We start from the raw sequence: 18,632 nt of genomic DNA on the forward strand, positions 1-18,632 counted from the left end.
CTGCCAGCAACCATTGTAAGAAAGTAATAAAGAACGCAAGAGAGTTGTATGTTCAGTCCGTCAAATCCAAAGTAACTGAGCAGCGGCTTGGTTCCCACCAGTTTTGGCAAATAGCAAACATAATCCTGAACAGAAGCATGTGCTCTATCCCAACTATCATCAATGGACCTGAGGTAATCTCGTCAGCTTAATTCCAGTAAAGCAACCGGCCCTGACAGTATTCCAATTATAGTATTCCAAAAACTTTGACCAGAATTAGCGCCCATACTTACAAAACTGTTTCAATGTTGTCTTAAGGAGAATTGCTTCTCATCAGTATGCCCTGTAATTAAGAATTCAGGTGATCTCTCATCTCCCTCTCAGTACAGGCCAATAAATCTCCTGTGCGTCATGAGTAAGTTGCTGGAATCTGTGTTAAATAGAGAAGTAATCAACCATCTCAGCAAAAATAACCTTCTTAGTGACACAAAATATGGTTTCCATTCTGCTAGATCTACAGCAGATGTGCTTACAGTTATCTCATAGGATTAGCGAATCTCTCAACAGAGGCATCCTTTCTAGGGTAATTGCTCTTGACATATCTAAGGCCTTTGATAGGGTATGGCATAAAGGTTTACTTCACAAGATCTCCAGCTATGGTATAGCTGGAAATATCTTCTCAATTATTAAATCATTTCTTTCTGATAGGTTCATAAGAGTAGTAGTTGATGGGCAAAAATCAGAAGCTCACAGTATTAATGCTGGTGTCCCTCAGGTGTCCATCCTGGGCCCAACTCTTTTCCTGATCTACATTAATGATCTTCCAAATCACATCCTTACATCATTCGTAGACATTTATGCTGATGACCCTACCATCTATGGTAGCACATCTAAGACCGCAAATGACCAAGTTCTCTCTGATTCTCTCCTCTGATCTTGAGCACGTGGTAGAATGGGGAAAGGAGTAGTTGATTACTTTAAATGCATCTAAAACCAAGCTTCTCTCTTTACATCATCAACGTTCTGATCCCCATCTGGCATCAATTGAAATGAATGGCTTTTATCTTGGGGAAGCGTCATGTTTTGACAAGCTTCTGGGCTTGACCTTTACTCCTGATCTGAAATGGAACATGTACATCAAATCTGTTGCTAAGACCGCTGGAAAAATGGTGGGATCCTTCTATCGATCCAGTAGATATCTCACTGCTGATGCCATTCTCTATCTATATAAGGGCCAGGTACGTCCAAGGATGGAGTACTGTTGCCACATCTGGCCAGGTGCTGCTAGAAGGGACTTGTCCTGCCTTGATAGCGTTCAAAACAGACTTTGTAACCTTCTGAGAGATGTCCTTTTCTCTTCCCTGCAACCTCTATCTCACAGAAGAGATGTTGCGAGTTTGTCTCTGCTGTATCGTTATTTTCATGGTGCTTGTCTGAGCTCCAATTTATGGGCCCCCCTTGTCAAACATTCATAAGAAACACTCGTCTAGTTGAAAACACTATCAATAATTCCCCCCCCCCTCCACTCGTTATCTGTGCCTAAACCTACATGTAGATTCCATGAACAAAGCTTCTTTCTTAGAAGTGCACACCTGTGGAACTCTCTTCGTTTTCCTGCTTTCCAGCAGACTACAATATGATTGTCTCCAAGTCCAACATAAACAAGTTCTTGATGAGCCGTTCCACTTAAGTTAACAAATTTACCGAATTTCCATTACTTACTAACGATTATATTGTCTAATTGACTACTGTACCCTCTTAACCTCGAGTGGTCTCTGAGCCTTGATAAGTGGTGATTCCCCTGTAAAAAAAAAAAAAGATAATAAAAATAAGAGTTTGTTGAAGAGAGGATTAAGTAACGTTACTTGCGTTCGTATTTGATGATAGGCTGACGGGTTAGTCAGGAGTGCTGGTTGGGTGGCCATGTCAACCAGGAGTGTGATATCGTCACATCTGGACTGGTTGAGGGTTCAGCAGAAAAGAGGGAGAGATATACTCTTATCCACGAGTGGCTTCCGGGCCTTGATAAGTGGTGACCCCCATTTAAAAAAAAAAAAAAAAAAAAAAAAAAAATACAGAGCAGAAAGTGATTTGGCTGTGTCGCTTTCCGGTTACCAGAATTAAAAGGCAACAATCGAGTTAGCCTGGGAGTACCGTTTGTGTCTGTGTGTCCGTTGGCTGGGAATTTGAATTCGCACAAGTTAGTCATACTATGCTGATTTATGCAAATTCGCTTTTACATTAAGTTTGTTGACTTGAGTGATGTTAGCGCTAAGAAAGGGATAATTTGAATATTAGAAGGCAGTTTTAAACAAATGTCATGATTTATATAGAGATATTGTTTGTATCATTTATGGTAAGAACAACTTTTTCATGTAAGATGAAGGAAAAAAAGATCCTAAAATCTGTACACTTTCATTAAAAAATCAATTTAATGTAATATTTACGATTTATTTATTTTTTTAAAATAAACTATTTCTCCAACTTAAAATAATATTTCAAGTGGGCAAAATTCATTTTGACGTGATGAGAATACGAGTGAAATTCTTGATCCATACCTCTAGTGTAGAGAGATTTATTTATTTTTCACTTTTATTGGTGTTGTGATTTGGTCACTTAGAATTTGTGTATTGCTGTCCAGTTTTTCTACTGAGTGAATGAGTCAATGCTACAAATGGGATTTGAATGTTTATATTGTGGCAGTACATCTTGAATCAATTCGAATCAAATCAGAATTGAAGATGGCTTCATTGTTGTTTTGTCTTCGATTTTATGTTAGTTGTAAGTAAAAAAAAATGTGCTTTTAAGGAGCAGTGTGTGATCTAGTGAAATAATCTATTAAAATAGAACATCTTTTCTAAGTAATATAAGTTAGGGATATGTACTCGGCTTCATCTGAGATTCAGTAATGTAACTTCAGTTTAAATTAAAATAAAATGGATAATATGCAAGGCATAAAAATCTCAATGTAAGGGAGATAACTAATACTTTTATTTTTAAACTAAAATAAGAATTGTCTCCCTTACATTTTGAATTTTTAAAAAGTTATTTAAAGTTATCCATTGTAATATTCTTTCTGGTCAGAATAATTATGTTTGGAAAGAAACTGGAGTAAATTAGTTTTATTTTATTATAAAGGAAATACTGCAATGATAAAAAGGAAGATTCTGTTAGTCAAAATGAAATATTAGGTGCATTGCTATTTAGGTCTCACATGGAATATCCAACAGGATAACTGTATATATTAGATAGAAGATATTGTAGGCTTAAGAATAAAATTATGTAAACGGTCTGTAAAAGAATAAATAGGAAAAATGATCCCATTCCATGTTTGAATCCTTTTGAATTTAGCATAAACTCTTGTTTGCACACAGGCCCTTTGTTGTTTTATTTCAATTTTGCATGTTATTCATTTTATATACCTGCATGTTTTTCTTTATATCATCTTTTTCTTTTAAAACCCTTTCAGTCATTTAAGGCTTTTTCTTGCTGTATATTTTTATTCTATGTGACTTTTTATTTACATTTTTTATATATTTGATGAAGATAATTGCAGTTATATATATATATATATATATATATATATATATATATATATATATTCAAATTACAAATGTTAAGTATATAATACAAAATAGAATTAGAAAAACTAATTTTCTGCATCTTTTTTTTTTTTTTAACGGTAAACAGTCTTTAAAATTTATATATACATCAATTATCACATGATAATCTTATTAGTATTTCATATTTCTGAGAAAAGGCATTGTTGCTCATAAAAAATATGCGAAAATGCTTTGAAGTGAATCTTCAGTAATGTTATCAAGTGTTTTTCAACATCTAACAAACTCAGTGAGGAACTCTACCTTATGAGTAGAAACCAGCCTTCTACCTTCAAAGCAACACTACATCTGATATGAAGTATTATCTTCATATTGTCATTAAAATGTCTTTTATTTGAATTAATAATACAACATAATTGTTTAAAGTACTGTAGATATAGTTGAGAGCAAAGACCCAAACATATTTGTATGCCTTATTTTTATAAATATTTTTAAATGGCTTATAATAAAATATTAGGTGGTGTTCACTTGTAATTTTATTGTCTTATTTTCCTATATACATTTAGTAGTTTTAACAACCAATAACGTTAAAGTAATTTAATAAAAAAAAAAAGGATGAATTGCCAAATTGTTCTTGCTCATTAATTTTAAATTGAGGTAATTTAACTGAAAATTATTAGTTTTTAAAATTGCAATATATTAATATATATTGCAATTTTAAAAACTAATAATTTTCAGTTAAATCACCTCACTTTAAGAAGTCATGCATTTTTAAAAAGAATACTTGCTATTTATATTTAAAAAAACAAAACAAAACCTGAAGATGCTTCAAAATAGATGAGTCTTCAGTAATGTGTTGATTTTATTGTCTTTTTTTTTTTTTTTTTTTTTTTTTTTTTTTTTTTTTTTTTTTTTTTTTTTTTTAAATATCTGACAAACTGTGTGTGTGCAAAACGGTACTAACCCTATTTGGCGTTAACCGTCTGCTTCTGAAGGAGGAAGTTCCATGGGAGTATGAAATTCACAGTGGTCCTCGTTAGAGGAGCTGATGACATTAGGTTTTTGCAACTCTTGCAGGGAGGTGTCAACGTTCTCCTACATACAGCACCTGAAATTCCCAAATTTGTCACCCATTATAGTAATGACCTGGCTCAACATTGCTTAACTTTGGTGATCTGACGGGAACCAGTGTGTCAACATGATTATACTGTACAAATTCAATGCATAACTCTATCTTGCCATGACTAAAAATCAGCCTTCCACTTGGAAAACCACATTCTATGTTTAATTAAAAATATTGTCTTTATCTTGATTGTTATTTTCAGAACATTTCAACCATTTCTACTTTCCAGTTTCTTCAGGTGTCTTGATCGTAATTGATCCTATTGTAATGTTTGGAGGTGTGGAATTAGTAACCTGTATGACATCAGATTGACTCGAAGTCGCATTTGGAAAATAATTTTGGTCAAAATAAACAGACAAGTGAATAAAGAATTATTCTGAAGAGAAATGGCAATGCAGAAACATTTCCACTTCTTCTGACACAAATAAGTTAAAATAAATATGACTTCAATAAGTCAAACATAATGAACAAAGAAATATGTTGAATGTAATTTGGTCAGCACTGATGACCACATAAGCAGTTATTTAAGAGAAGGGACTCTAGGTTTTAGATGAGGAGTCTGGCAGACGAGTTGGGAGTGACGAGTCAGACAATAATCTGAGGATTGTTTATTTGTAAAATATCCCCGAGTGGCTTCTGGGCCTTGATAAGTGGTGACTATCTTGTAAAAAAGAAAGAAAAAAAAAATCAACAGAAAATAAATTGCCCCCCTTTTTTCTTTTTTTTTTTTAATGAAACCAAAACTATTTATCTTATTGTAATCTAAGGAAATAACTTGTACTCAGACTAAAAACACAATTAGATTAGATTGCAACCTTTACATCAGTAACTTTGGATGGATCGAATAAACAATATAATTAATCTTAATTGTGTTAGACTATTGGTTAAAGGTGTGATTACGAGAGATTCTAGAGTGAATTCTACCAAGAAGTTGGAGTCTAATCCATCTTCTTCACTTACTAAGACTAAAAACCATTTAAAGATACGGACAAACAAAATTTACCATTGAATGATGAATATTGTGAGAAGATTGAAAATAAATAATGAAATGAATAAAATTTTATGATGCAAGAACAGTATAAGTGATGTTAGATTTGAAAATGACCATGTTATAACCCTTACAGAAGCAACCTTATGGCAACATGTTCCACAGATGGAAAATTCTTGGAAATAAACATTTCATTTACTAGTTTTTTTTTTTTTTTTTTTTTTTTTTTTTTTTTTTTTTTTTACAAATAGTCATGCTGTTCATTCTGTGAACCACAATTTTGTTACATATATTAATTTTTCTTTACTAGTGAATAACCACTTATCAAGGCTAAAAGCTACTTGAGGACACAATATGATGTCAAGATTGACTGTTGAATAATAGTAATAGGAATATAAAGGATGAATGGAATGAATAAAAAAAGTTAATTGTGAAGATGCCATGACAAGCGTTTATTGAGGTTAGCTTTGAAGACGACCATGTAGATATTTAAAGGGCATGGAAGTAGAAATAGAAACCGTCTTCCGCATTGTGTTAAATAATGGGTTCTGTTCCAAATTTATGGAAGGTACTTGACTGTGACAAAAGAATTCTGAAGAATTAGCTGAAGATGACTGCGTACAATAGTCAAAACATGAAAATGGTAACGGCCAAGTCGAGAACAATTTTGAAAACATAGAAACATTAATTGAATTTCTTTAATTTTGGAATTTTTTGCCTTCAAATCCAATTTGAGTATTTTTGTTTAACACCAACCTTTCTGATGCTTGAACCATGTGGCCATGAAAGCGGAATATTTTTTATTCTCATACAGATTAATGCACAAGTAAAAAATGGCAAGGATAAAATAACTGCAAAAATTTATGACTATATTGACTTATCTGTATACAGCAAAAAGTACGGAAAATTATTGAGTAGACTTTTATGAAATACAATTAATTTACTATTCTGAGTCAACAAACTTTAACAAACAAGATTGCATAGCATCTTCATATTAGATATATGACATGCTGGCTTAAGATGCATAATGGCATCGCTTAATGTAGAATTAGACATATCAGGAAAAAATGATTTTTATTGGTCCCCGACAAAGGAGGGATTGGACCTAGTAATTCCCTCCTGTTTATTTTTATTTGTTCACACTTTTCTCAATTGGACAAGCTATTTCCCTAGAAGAGTTCGCAATTAAAGGATACTCTAACTTAACATCTAAATCTGATCCCCAAGATCGCCATGGGCATGGAATATGTGCCTATATTAAAGATGGCTTCCCATGTGGTAGGGACATCTCCAGAGAAGATCCTAACTTACCCTATATGTGCTTGCAGGTTGCATTAGCTCACACTACTGCGTTTATATTTACTCTCTATCGCCCCCCCCTCCCCCAACAGCAGAGTTACTATCTTTAAAAGCATATCTGAGAAAATTGACCAAGTCCTATCTGCTTATCCTTCAACTAACATTCACGTATGTGGAGACTTCAATGTTCACAACGTGGAATGGTTGACCCACTCAAACAAGACCGATGATGAGGGGAGGTTCTATCATGAATTCTCCATTGCTTATGACCTCACTCAGATTATTCACGAACCCACCCGTGTGCCCGACAATGACGGCCAGTATGTGAGTCTATTAGACCTTTTTCTCACAACTTGTTCTGAACTATGTTCAGTTTCTGTTCTGTCTCCTCTTGGATCTTCCGACTACTCTGTTGTATCAATTAAGGTAAAAATGAAATGTAATAAGTCCCCAGACGTACCTCTCCATCGTACAGTGTATCGATACACTAAGGCTGACTGGGATAGCTTCCGTACATTTATATCAGATCTACCTCAGACAGACCTGACAGAATGGTTAATTGCAGGTATAGACCGTTTCATACTCTCGAAAAAGTTCCAGCAAAAACCTAACAGCCAGTCGTGGTTCTCTCCAGAATGTGCTGCTGCCATTGCACACAGAAATCACTTTTTCCACTGCTTCCAATATAATAGATGTATGGAAACTAAAGCCGCTTTCAGGACTGCCAGCAACCATTGTAAGAAAGTAATAAAGAATGCAAGAGAGTTATATGCTCAGTCCGTAAAGTCCAAAGTAGCTGAGCAGCGGCTTGGTTCCCACCAGTTTTGGCAAATAGCAAACAGAATCCTGAACAGAAGCGTGTGCTCTATCCCAGCTATCATCAATGGACCTGAGGTAATCTCGTTAGCATCAGACAAAGCCAAACTCTTTGCCAAGAACTTTGCAGCTAATTCTACCCTTTGCGACCAAGGCCGCCAACCCCCAATATTTCCTCCCGTATCAGAAAACATGCTATGTGATATACATATATCTGTACATGATGTTGCCAAGCTAATCAAAAACTTGATTCCAGTAAAGCAACGGCCCTGGCGATATTCCAATTATAGTACTCAAAAAACTTCAACCAGAACTAGCGCCCATACTTACAAAATTGTTTAAACGTTGTCTTAAGGAGAATAGCTTCCCATCATCCTGGAAAATCTCATCAGTATGCCCTGTATTTAAGAATTCAGGTGATCACTCATCCCCCTCTCAGTACAGACCAATAAGTCTCCTGTGCGTCATGAGTAAGTTGCTGGAATCTGTGTTAAATACAGAAGTAATAATCCATCTAAACAAAAATAACCTTCTTAGTGACACACAATATGGTTTGCTAGATCTACAGCAGATGTGCTTGCAGGTATATCTCATAGGATTAGCAAATCTCTCGACGGAGGCAACCTTTCTAGGGCAATTGCTCTTGACATATCAAAGGCCTTTGATGGGGTATGGCATAAAGCTTTACTTTACAATATCTCCAGCTATGGTATAGCTGGAAATGTCTTAATTATTAAATCATTTCTTTCTGATAGGTTCATAAGAGTAGTAGTTGATGGGCAAAAATCAGAAGCTCACAGTATTAATGCTGGAGTCTCTCAGGGGTCCATCCTGGGCCCAATTCTATACTGATCTGCATTAATGATCTTCCAAATCACATCTTTACATCATTCGTAGACATGTTTACTGATGACACTACCATTTATTGTAGCACATCTAAGACAGTAAATGACCAAGTTCTCTCCGATTCTCTCTCCTCTGATCTTGAGCACGTGGTACAATGGGGAAAGGAGTGATTGGTTATTTTTAATGCATCTAAAACCAAGCTTCTCTCTTTACATCATCAACACTCTGATCCACATCTGGCATCAATTGAAATGAATGGCTCTCGTCTTCAGGTGGCCTCAAGTTTTTACAAGTTTCTGGGCTTGACCGTTCGTCCTGATCTTAAATGGAACACGTACATCAAATCTGTTGCCAAGGCCGCTGGAAAAATGGTCAGATCTTTCTATCGATCGAGTAGATATCTCACTGCTGATGCAATTCTCTATCTATATAAGAGCCAGGTACGTCCAAGGATGGAATACTGTTGCCACCTCTAGGCAGGAGCTGCTAGAAAGGACTTGTCCTGCCTTGATAGAGTTCAAAATAGACTTTGTAGCCTCGTAGGAGATGTCCTTTTCTCTTCCCTGCAACCTCTATCTCACAGAAGAGATGTTGCGAGTTTGTCTCTGATGTATCGTTATTTTCATGGAAAGTGTTCGACTGAGCTTCAGTCTATGGTCCCCCCTCACCAAACTTTCACAAGAAACACTCGTCTAGCTGAAAACACTATCAATAATCCCCCCCACTCTTTATCTGTGCCTAAACCTAAACGTAGATTCCATGAACAAAGCTTCTTTCTTAGAACTGCACACCTGTGGAATTGTCTTCCGTTTTCCTGCTTTCCGGCTGACTACAATATGACTGTCTTCAAGTCTAACGTAAACAAGTTCTTGATAGCCGTTCCATATAAGTTAACAAATTTACCGAATTGATTACTATATTGTCCAATTTCTACTGTACGCTCTTCAACCCTTATCCTCGAGTGGCCTCTTGGCCTTGATAATGTGTTTATGCCTGTGTAAAAAAAAAAAAAAGTCACATAATCCGACCAATCATCTCTAAAAAACTTAATCCTGGCAACAATCAAAAAATAGTTTTATACTTAATTTGACAAAATTTCCACTATTTATGTTTACTATGCTATAATCACATTGGCTAATGTATACTCATTAACCCTTATACTCGAGTGGCCTCTGGGCCTTGATAAATGGTGACTCCTGTGTAATAAAAAAAAAAAAAAAAAACAGAATGAATTTTCCAGAATAACTGGTTGTCCCCCTAGGGGCCATCATAGCAGTGGACCTTAATTCACCCTTGTTCGTTTGTCTGTCCGCACTTTTCTCAATAACTATGCCTTGGAATTTGTTGAAATTTTGCTCCATTAAATATGATCTGAGTAAAAGAGTAACAGAACAGATTTTCCGGGAAAACTCTGGTCCCCCCCCTCCCCAAGGGTGCTTTTCAGGTTAAAATGGCTAAAATTGACACTTTTGTGCTTATTAAAAAAAAAATTGATGCCTTGGATTTTTATGAAACTTTCTGAAAAGTTGTAACTAACTGATTTCTATATAATTTTCTTTATTTATACTTCACGATAACTCTTGGGTATGCATCAGGGGCTCTTTTAGGGCTAATAAAACCACTCCATTTTTAGAACTATTTTACCATGTTTGTCCAAAATTTTCTGTGTATGTCTATTTAGCAGTTTTGCATGGTGCTGAACTCCAATTTAAATATGTTATGGTCTTGGGGACTTTTGGGGCTAAATGGGGGGGGGCTTAGTCATTTGTGTTTTTGTATTGTGCAGAACTCAAATTTACACATGTTAAGGCCTCAAACTGTACCGTTTGTTCGTTTTTACCAGGATTTGACATTCCCTGGGGACTTTTGGAGTTTAATAGGGTGGGTGGGGCAAATGCTGAACTTGGTCATTTTTTTTTATGCCTCGTTCACAGGGGACCATGCAGGCTTTTTTTCTTTTTTTTTTCTCAAATTCTACTCAATATTTTTTCTGTAACTTTTGGTGTACACAAACACTTTTGACTGAGGTTTTTTTTTTTTTTTTTAAACTGCCATATTTCATTTGCATATCAATCTGAATAAGAACCTTTTTTTTTTTTTTTTTTTAAGTAGATTTTTCCTATAGTCGTAGATCTTCATTTAGAATATTGTTTTATTTTTGATAACAGTAATTTTGGTAGACAAGTAATGTAAATGAGCTTCCAATTCTGCTGTAAAATATCTGCAATTGATGAAAAACCCCAAAACTATCCATGTTCAAAAATCCCTTCAATTTTTACTTTGCGTGCATAGTGTTTATTGATATATCGTCAAAACTATTACTGCTAAAAATTGCTGTACACATGGGTAGACAAGCATCGTAAAAAAATGTCTCCAATATTGATTCGACCAACCTTCTTCAAGTGAATCTGTTCAAACTTGGGAATCTTTGTCAACCTCAGAAAATATACAGAATTTTGAACTGAACCCTTTAATTCACAAAGATAGATTATTCTCATTCTGTCAGTTATAACTAATTCATTTTTTTATATTTTTTTTTATTCTAGTTATTATAACTTAGTTCCAAGAATGATATCAAAGTTCGTAAATATGCACCTGAAGAAGTTCTAAAATTACATTGGTTGAAACGCTGTGAAAATGACAATGATGAAATAGTAATTAAAAGAAAATTCAAACTATCAATCCTTGCCTAAAAATAATTTGAAACGTAACTTGGATGCATTTATGTAGCATTTCTGGGATCTTTTTACTTTTATGTTTTTATTTTTTTTTTCTTTTTTTTTTCTACGTTGCACACACCACTCCCACCCCACCCCACCCCACCCTAGTTTGTCTTTTCTCTTAATTTCTTGCGAGAAAATATTGACATTTCTTTGGAAAGATAATGCAATTTAAAAAAAAAAAGTAATTCAAATAAGAGTTTTGCCTTTTCTTTAAATCCCATAAACATTTTAGATTTTTTAAATTAGAATTCTAAAAATAGAATTATTACGATATCACTTGGTTATTAAATTATTCTTTCCAATTAGTTGGTTATTAAATTATTCCAACCAAATAGTTACATTTACTGTTTATTGATGTTGGAATACAAAATTTATTTAAGAAAATAAAACACATTTTGTGATTTCTAGAGAAATATGATTTTTTTTAATTCCAGGAAAATAGTTTCCTAGTTTTTATCTTTTTATAATTGTTTTCCAGTGATAAAGAATGCAAATGTTATCCAATATTTCTGCATGATCGGTAAAAAAAAATATTGATTTTTTTTTTTTTTACTATTACTTTTCTATTATTGTATATTAAATTTATAAAACAAAAATGAAATGATAAATTTTAAGATTTGATATAAATTTGTTCTGTTTGTACATTTGTATGGATTAAATCTGACTAAATGTTGAACAAAAATGGGAAAAAATGTGGACAGTCTCAAACACAAATCAAATTGAAAACGTTTTTGGATGATTAATATTTCATCCCTTTTATTCAATAACTTTTTTTGCGTTTGGTGGCTATCCACTTTTCTCTTTATTTTGCAATTACTCTTATTTTCATCAACCCCCATCCCTTCTTTCTCCTTTCTTCCATATCAATTTCTCCTGTTTTAATTTATGTATGCATTTTTTGTTGTAAACTTACTGGCTTGGTTTTAATTTTATGAGCTTCAAAATGAAATAAACTGGAATGAAATTAAAAAATTATTTGGAAAATTTAATTTTTTTTTCTATAAAAATGTATGAATTGAAATAATGAACATTTAAAAAATATATATTTCATGACATTGAATCATACTTTGTCACCATTTTTTTTTTTTTTTTTTAATTTTTTAATATTATCCTATGTACTTGTGTATCATCAAACTCTTAAAATCTCTTCCCATGAAAAGATGATTTCATCATTTATCTCATAAGAGTTCCAATGTTGGTGAGGTAGCCTATAAGTATTATATTTTTGTGAAAATTTTAATTGAAATCCTGGAGAGTTCTATGATACTTGAGTTCATATGGTATGCAGAATAATTAATATTATTATAAAGTTTTTCAGTATTTTAAATCGTGATTTTTACTTAAAAAAAAAATGTTTTAAATCATTTGTTGATTTACATGATATTAACAAGAATGGATGTCATTCGCAAGTTAATTGCCCTTCATTTTCAATATTTTACTTTTCAACTTTCTTAAGAAAATGGTGAGAGTTTTAAGTAAATAATTTCAAACATTGTAAGCCATTGTTATGTACCTTTCACCTAACAGTATTTCATAGAATTTTAAAGCCGTTTTTTTTTTTTTTTTTTTTTTTTTTGATAGTAACCTAGTTGAAAAATAGTGTTTTTCTTTGGTTTAATTGCTCGATGAATCAATACTTGACTCTCCAGCTTAGTTTTTGCCAGAAATTACTTTTGAACAGTTTCAAAACCAAAAAATCACATTTCTGTAATTGAAGTAGTATACTAGACATCTTCACAAACAGTGCAATCAGCTATGCTAAATTTAAATCCTGTTGTCATTTGCACTTTACTTTGGTCCATTAGACATAATGGTTATTATTTTTTAGTAGGCCAGTAGGTTAGGGTTCAATCCTTGGTTGATTCTCTACCAAAGATTTGAAAAATGGTACTTGATGCTCCCTTGCTTAAACACTCGACATTAAAAGGGGAGGATTAAAGGTTTGTGAAGTAATCCTGAGAAAGGTATGACGCCCCCCCCCCCACTTTTGGTATAGTATCCAATAAAAAGAGAGCCTTTGGGTTGTCTATGGCTATGGTCAACCAGTTTTTTTGTTTTTTTTTACACATTACTATTGAGAAATATATAACACCTACCCACACACACTCTTAGCCATTTGTAATATAGTAACTTGTGTTTGATTGTGTAAAATAAATCATTTAACGTTCAATATTGTTTTGGCAATAAATAATCCAAAAGAGTGGATTTGCTATTAAACAAACAAAAATCGTTCCTGAATTTTATATAGCTACATTATAGCTAATATTTACTTTCTAGGCTTTAGTGTTTGAAACTAATTTAGTAACAGAAAGGATCTAATTTTGGTTAGAATTAAATTTTGGTGACAAAAGTCTAGAATCATGGATCATTTTTGCACAAAGTATTTTCAAGCATGCCACTATTGCATCAAAGAGTTTAATTTTTATTTTGTGAATACAAATTATTTATCACTAATATAGACGTTATGATAATGACCAATTCATTACATTGGTACGGTCATTTGGAGCATTCATCCTCCTAGAGAAACCATTCCAGAAGCAAAGATCTTCAGTTGCAAGAAGGTTGGCCAGCTAAGGAAACAAGCAGACTGGAATTTGGAGACAATTAACCTGCTGAATTGTGTAGACTTGAAAGTGAGCTTGCAAAATCGTACCAAATCAAAAATTTCCATAATTAAATCTTAAACCTTAGTCGGGCAATTCTAACGTGAAACAATATTCATCTCGCTGGAAATACTGTTTCCATCTTGTTTCAGTAATTCTTTTGAAATGACTGTTTTGAAAACCAAAGTCGAATGCATGTGTTTTTATTTTTCATTTTTTTGTTGCTCATTTGATTTCATTTCCTTTTCTGTGTTTGTTTCTGCAGAGGCTCCAGATCTGCTGCCTACTCAGTCGCAGCTTGAGAAATTGGGTCCACCGCCACCGGCGCCACCCCCACCGCCACCGCCGCCGCCACCACCGCCACCTCCCCCACCACCAATCTCAAGTATACCTCCCCCACCGCGCATGATGGGGGCACCACCACCTCCACCACCACCACCTTCGGCTGGAAATGAACACAACACAACAGGTAAACGAATGTTTCAGTTATGAAATGCGTACATTTTATATCTAACCCCCTCGAATAATTAATTTTTTTGTATAGCTTATTAGTGTCTATTCAAATATTTTGTCATTTCACCTTGAATTTTATTTTTTAAATAATTGTTTTAATTAAAAAAAAAAAAATAGTCATCGAAAGGTATAATATTTTTATCTTTTTGTGGCAGACATTAAATTAACTCTGACAAAATCATTAACTTTTTTTTTCTTTTTTTTTTTTTAAAATTATTTAACATATTGGTACTTGTTCCGAAATTATTCTACTTAAACTGAAAACACATTTTTTTTCTTGATACTATTTCTTTATATCTTTTAAAACATTTAAATATCTTTTAAAAATCAATATTTTTTTAATTTCAGCCATGACCATTAAGAAAAAAATCCAGTCGAAATACAGACTCCCATTGTTAAATTGGACACCACTCAAACCCCAGCAAGTGAAAGGGACCATCTTCTCAGATCTAGATGATGAGAGATTGATGGCTGTAAGTTAAAACTTTATCTAGTTTCACTAATTGCTATTTATCTTGACACTTTAAAATATCGCATCGTAAATTGTAATTAAACTTTTTCATAAGTTTTCTTGAACACCAAACAATTTTTTCTTGAACACCAAACAATTTTTTCTTGAACACCAAACAATTTTTTTTTCTTTGTATAAAATGTCTTATGACAAATGTATATAAACTTTTGGGTTTGTATTACTGTACACATAGATTCGAAAAAGTTGTCAAAAAACAAATATATAGTAAATAAATGTTATCAAAGGCAAGATAAGTTACTTTTCTACCAAACTGGATATATTTTTTGTGTTTTTAGTCAATGTAACATGTTTATTCGGCTCGAAAAACATATTGTGTTTACCGATGTATTGGACAATTCAAAATGGCGCCCGACTCTCTCTTTAACACGGTAAGTTTGGGGAAAGGTGTTATGAATAATAAACTAGACAAAATACTATTAAAAAAAAACACCGAATATATGTCAACTTATGTCACGGTAACATATATTAGCGAATTTCTAACAGTATTTTGTCTAGTTTATTATTTATAACATCTTTTCCCTGAACTTACCGTGTTAAAGAGAGAGTCGGGCGCCATTTTGAATTTTCCAATACATTGGTAAACACTGTATGCTTTTCGAGCTGAATAAACATGTTACATTGAATAAAAACACGAAAATTATATCCAGTTTGGTCGAAAAGTAACTTATCTTGCCTTTGATAACATTTATTTATTATATATTTGTTTTTTGACAACTTTTTCGAATCTGTGTGTACAGTAATACAACTACAAAAGTTTACATAAAATTTTCGGTACTTGTAGAGTTTAATCAAAATATTGAAAAATGAAAATATTGAAGAAAGATTATATTGTACATATCCGTTTTGAACTGAAGATCTCTGGAAAAAAAATTTCATTTAATTTGATTGAGTAGTTTTTTTTATTTTACAGCAGAAAAACAAACACATTTTTATGAGAGCGCGTTGAAGGCAGACATCTTGAATTTTTTAAATTTTTGTTTGGAGTGTAGAAACGCCACGGGGAGATAACTCAATGTAAAGCGCCGACACTCCCTCCCCATCTTTATTACGAGCTTTTCTTCCAAAAATCGAACCTTTTGCTCGGTATCATAACAAATTGTTTTTTTGCTGTAAAAAAACTACTTGATGAAATTAAGTGAAATTTTTTCCGGAGAACTTCATTCCATAACAGATACATACAATTTAAACTTTTTCCAATATTTTCATTTTTTAATGTCTTGATTAAACTGTACAAGTACTAAATTTTCTTAAACGTGTCTCTTCCACATCCGATACGGTCCTGGATATGACCTAAAACTATATCCGATGGTGAGGCCCCACCTTGCGGCTTTGGGGAGTGTGGAGCCACCCTTTAATTGCCATTGCTCCCAGGTCCACTCTGACCCGGAGTGGTAGTACCTGTTAGGGTCCCAACTATGGGTTAAGCAGAATCCGACTTAAAAAACAAATATACTCCATTAAAAATCGTTCCTCAAAATCACTGAATTTGGCATTAAATAACCTGAAAAAGGTTGATTTGCCGTAAAACAAAAACAACCAACTAACCAATCCACATCCGATGTGGGTTGCATATTAGTCATGGTGGCAGAAAGTGATTTTCTCCATAAAACTTTATCATTTACATTGATTTTTTGATGTGCCATTGCTTAAGCTTATCTTTGACCGAGTCATTCCATATTTTCTCAGCTTGCCTGTTCTTCATTTACCCTCAATTGGGATGTGTGTGCATCTACTTATCCAATCAAAGCTTTATTCAACACTAGCCTGGGTACCCGGAGATGTGTGCTGAGCGCAAAAAAAAAAAAGGGGAGGGGGCTTGAATCCATACCACAAAGAATGGGGGGGGGCATGACGTCTTTGCTGTTGCATCCATCACAGAACTGGAAGTGACAAATGTCAAAATTAAGACTAGTCAATTGAAAAGAGTGGATGACTTTCTAAAATATCTGAAAAAAGCGACCCCCCCTCCTTGTAGAAAACTGCCCTATTGAGGGTGAAGAAATTCATGTTTTTGGCCAATTTTTCAATATTTGTTGTCCAAAAGGTCAAGGTTTAAAATGATACAGATTTCGTCACATTCCAACACTTCTGTCAAAAGTTTTAGGTAGACATACAAGCATACGTATATACATTTAAACAGACAGGTGAGATTTATATTAGAGATGTTCATACCACTCTAGACAGTTGCAGTATAGACTTGACTTCAGTCTGGGCACCTTCAGCCTCAATAACAGAATCAAAACTAATTCTATGATAAAGGCATACACCACAAATCCAATGAACCAGAGCCATGACATTTCTGTGGAGACTTAGAAAGATCAAGTTAGTGGCAGCTCTTAATTTCCTTATTTAACATGGCACGATAGACATTTACGTCGTTGTAAACTCAACTCTGAGCAAAGGGGAAGAACGGGTTAAATAAGCTGACAAAACTTTTTTTTTGTTTTTTTAAATGAAAATTGCTTCAGACAAAGCAATAAACCACTTGATATAAGAAGCTTTGAAAAAAGAAAAAAAAATTTCAAGGTCAAAAAACCAACAAATGTTAGATGAATAGATTTCTACCCTGAAAACAGCTATTCTTCCTGCTTTGTCAGAAACATCAACTATGGCATATAAAGGTTAGAGGACAAAATTTAAAAAAAATGTGTTACAAGGTTGTTGAAAGTAAACCAACGTTCACTTTCTATTCTTGTTCTGTGCAGTCCATACATGCAAGCGTGAATTTAATTCATAAACTTATATGCAACTAAAACTGTAAATGTTATTTGTTTTGCTTGTCAATATGCACATATCATCTGTATGTGAATGTTTTAGATGCTGGGAGGAAAGGTGAATCACAGAAATTATAAGAAAGTGTTGAGAGAACTGGAATTATGTAAATAATTAAATGATAGGGAGGACAGGAGGGGATCTATTATATCATCACAATTTATTCTAAAATTCTTTGACTTTTGAAAATAGTATGCATTGAAAATTTGAAATTTTTGTTGTATTTGTAAAGTTTTTGTGAATATTGTGAAATGTGTAAAAATATTTTAAATACGATTGTTTTGTAAATGTTCCTACAATTTCTTAAAATCCAATATGTAAAATATGAACAATAAAATGTATTTTAAAAAAAAAATATCTAACTTACATTCACAACCAGTCCAGTATTCACTAGGTACAATAGCATCCTCTATTTTGTGCATTTGGATTAATTAGAATTACTGTATGCTTAGACATTTATTATGATCATTGAAGTAAGGTGGGAGCCTAGTTTTGTCCACCTAAAAACATTTATTTAAAAAAACAAGAAAAAAAATTAATATTGTATATAGTGCAATGGTTCAACCATAGAAAAATTGAAATGAAAAATCTTTTTAATGTTGAACAGAAAATAAAAACAAAATTTTCAAAGAATGATCACTAGATCAAATTGTCACAGATTTTTGATTTTTTGAATTCTTCAAAGTATTTTTTCTGAATACAATTTCTCAGTTTATAAATATTTTACAAATGTTGCCGTTTGCTTACAAATATAAAGAAAACATTTCATTTTGTTTCTAGAAAAACAAATATAGAGATGTCCCACAATTTATTAGTTTTATTATTAATTTCAAGTTTGAAATTAATCCCATATACCCCCCCCCCATTTTTTTTTTCCT

The 18,632-nt window shown here is 33.2% G+C and overlaps 1 protein-coding gene across 12 annotated transcripts in view; it reads left to right on the top strand.

Moving 5' to 3' along the window:
* Positions 1–18,632, top strand: part of LOC145247315 (formin-like protein) — a 269,761-nt gene that overhangs the window by 205,526 nt on the left and 45,603 nt on the right. For all 12 annotated transcript variants that reach the window (XM_080108963.1, XM_080108959.1, XM_080108960.1 and 9 more), the window contains 2 exons: positions 14,203–14,406; positions 14,799–14,923. In XM_080108963.1, coding sequence (XP_079965089.1) covers positions 14,203–14,406; positions 14,799–14,923 — 329 coding nt within the window. The remainder of the gene's footprint in view (positions 1–14,202; positions 14,407–14,798; positions 14,924–18,632) is intronic.

This window comes from Euprymna scolopes, chromosome 25, assembly GCF_053919585.1.
Source record: "Euprymna scolopes isolate OS-2025 chromosome 25, ASM5391958v1, whole genome shotgun sequence".
Taxonomy (NCBI): domain Eukaryota; kingdom Metazoa; phylum Mollusca; class Cephalopoda; order Sepiida; family Sepiolidae; genus Euprymna; species Euprymna scolopes.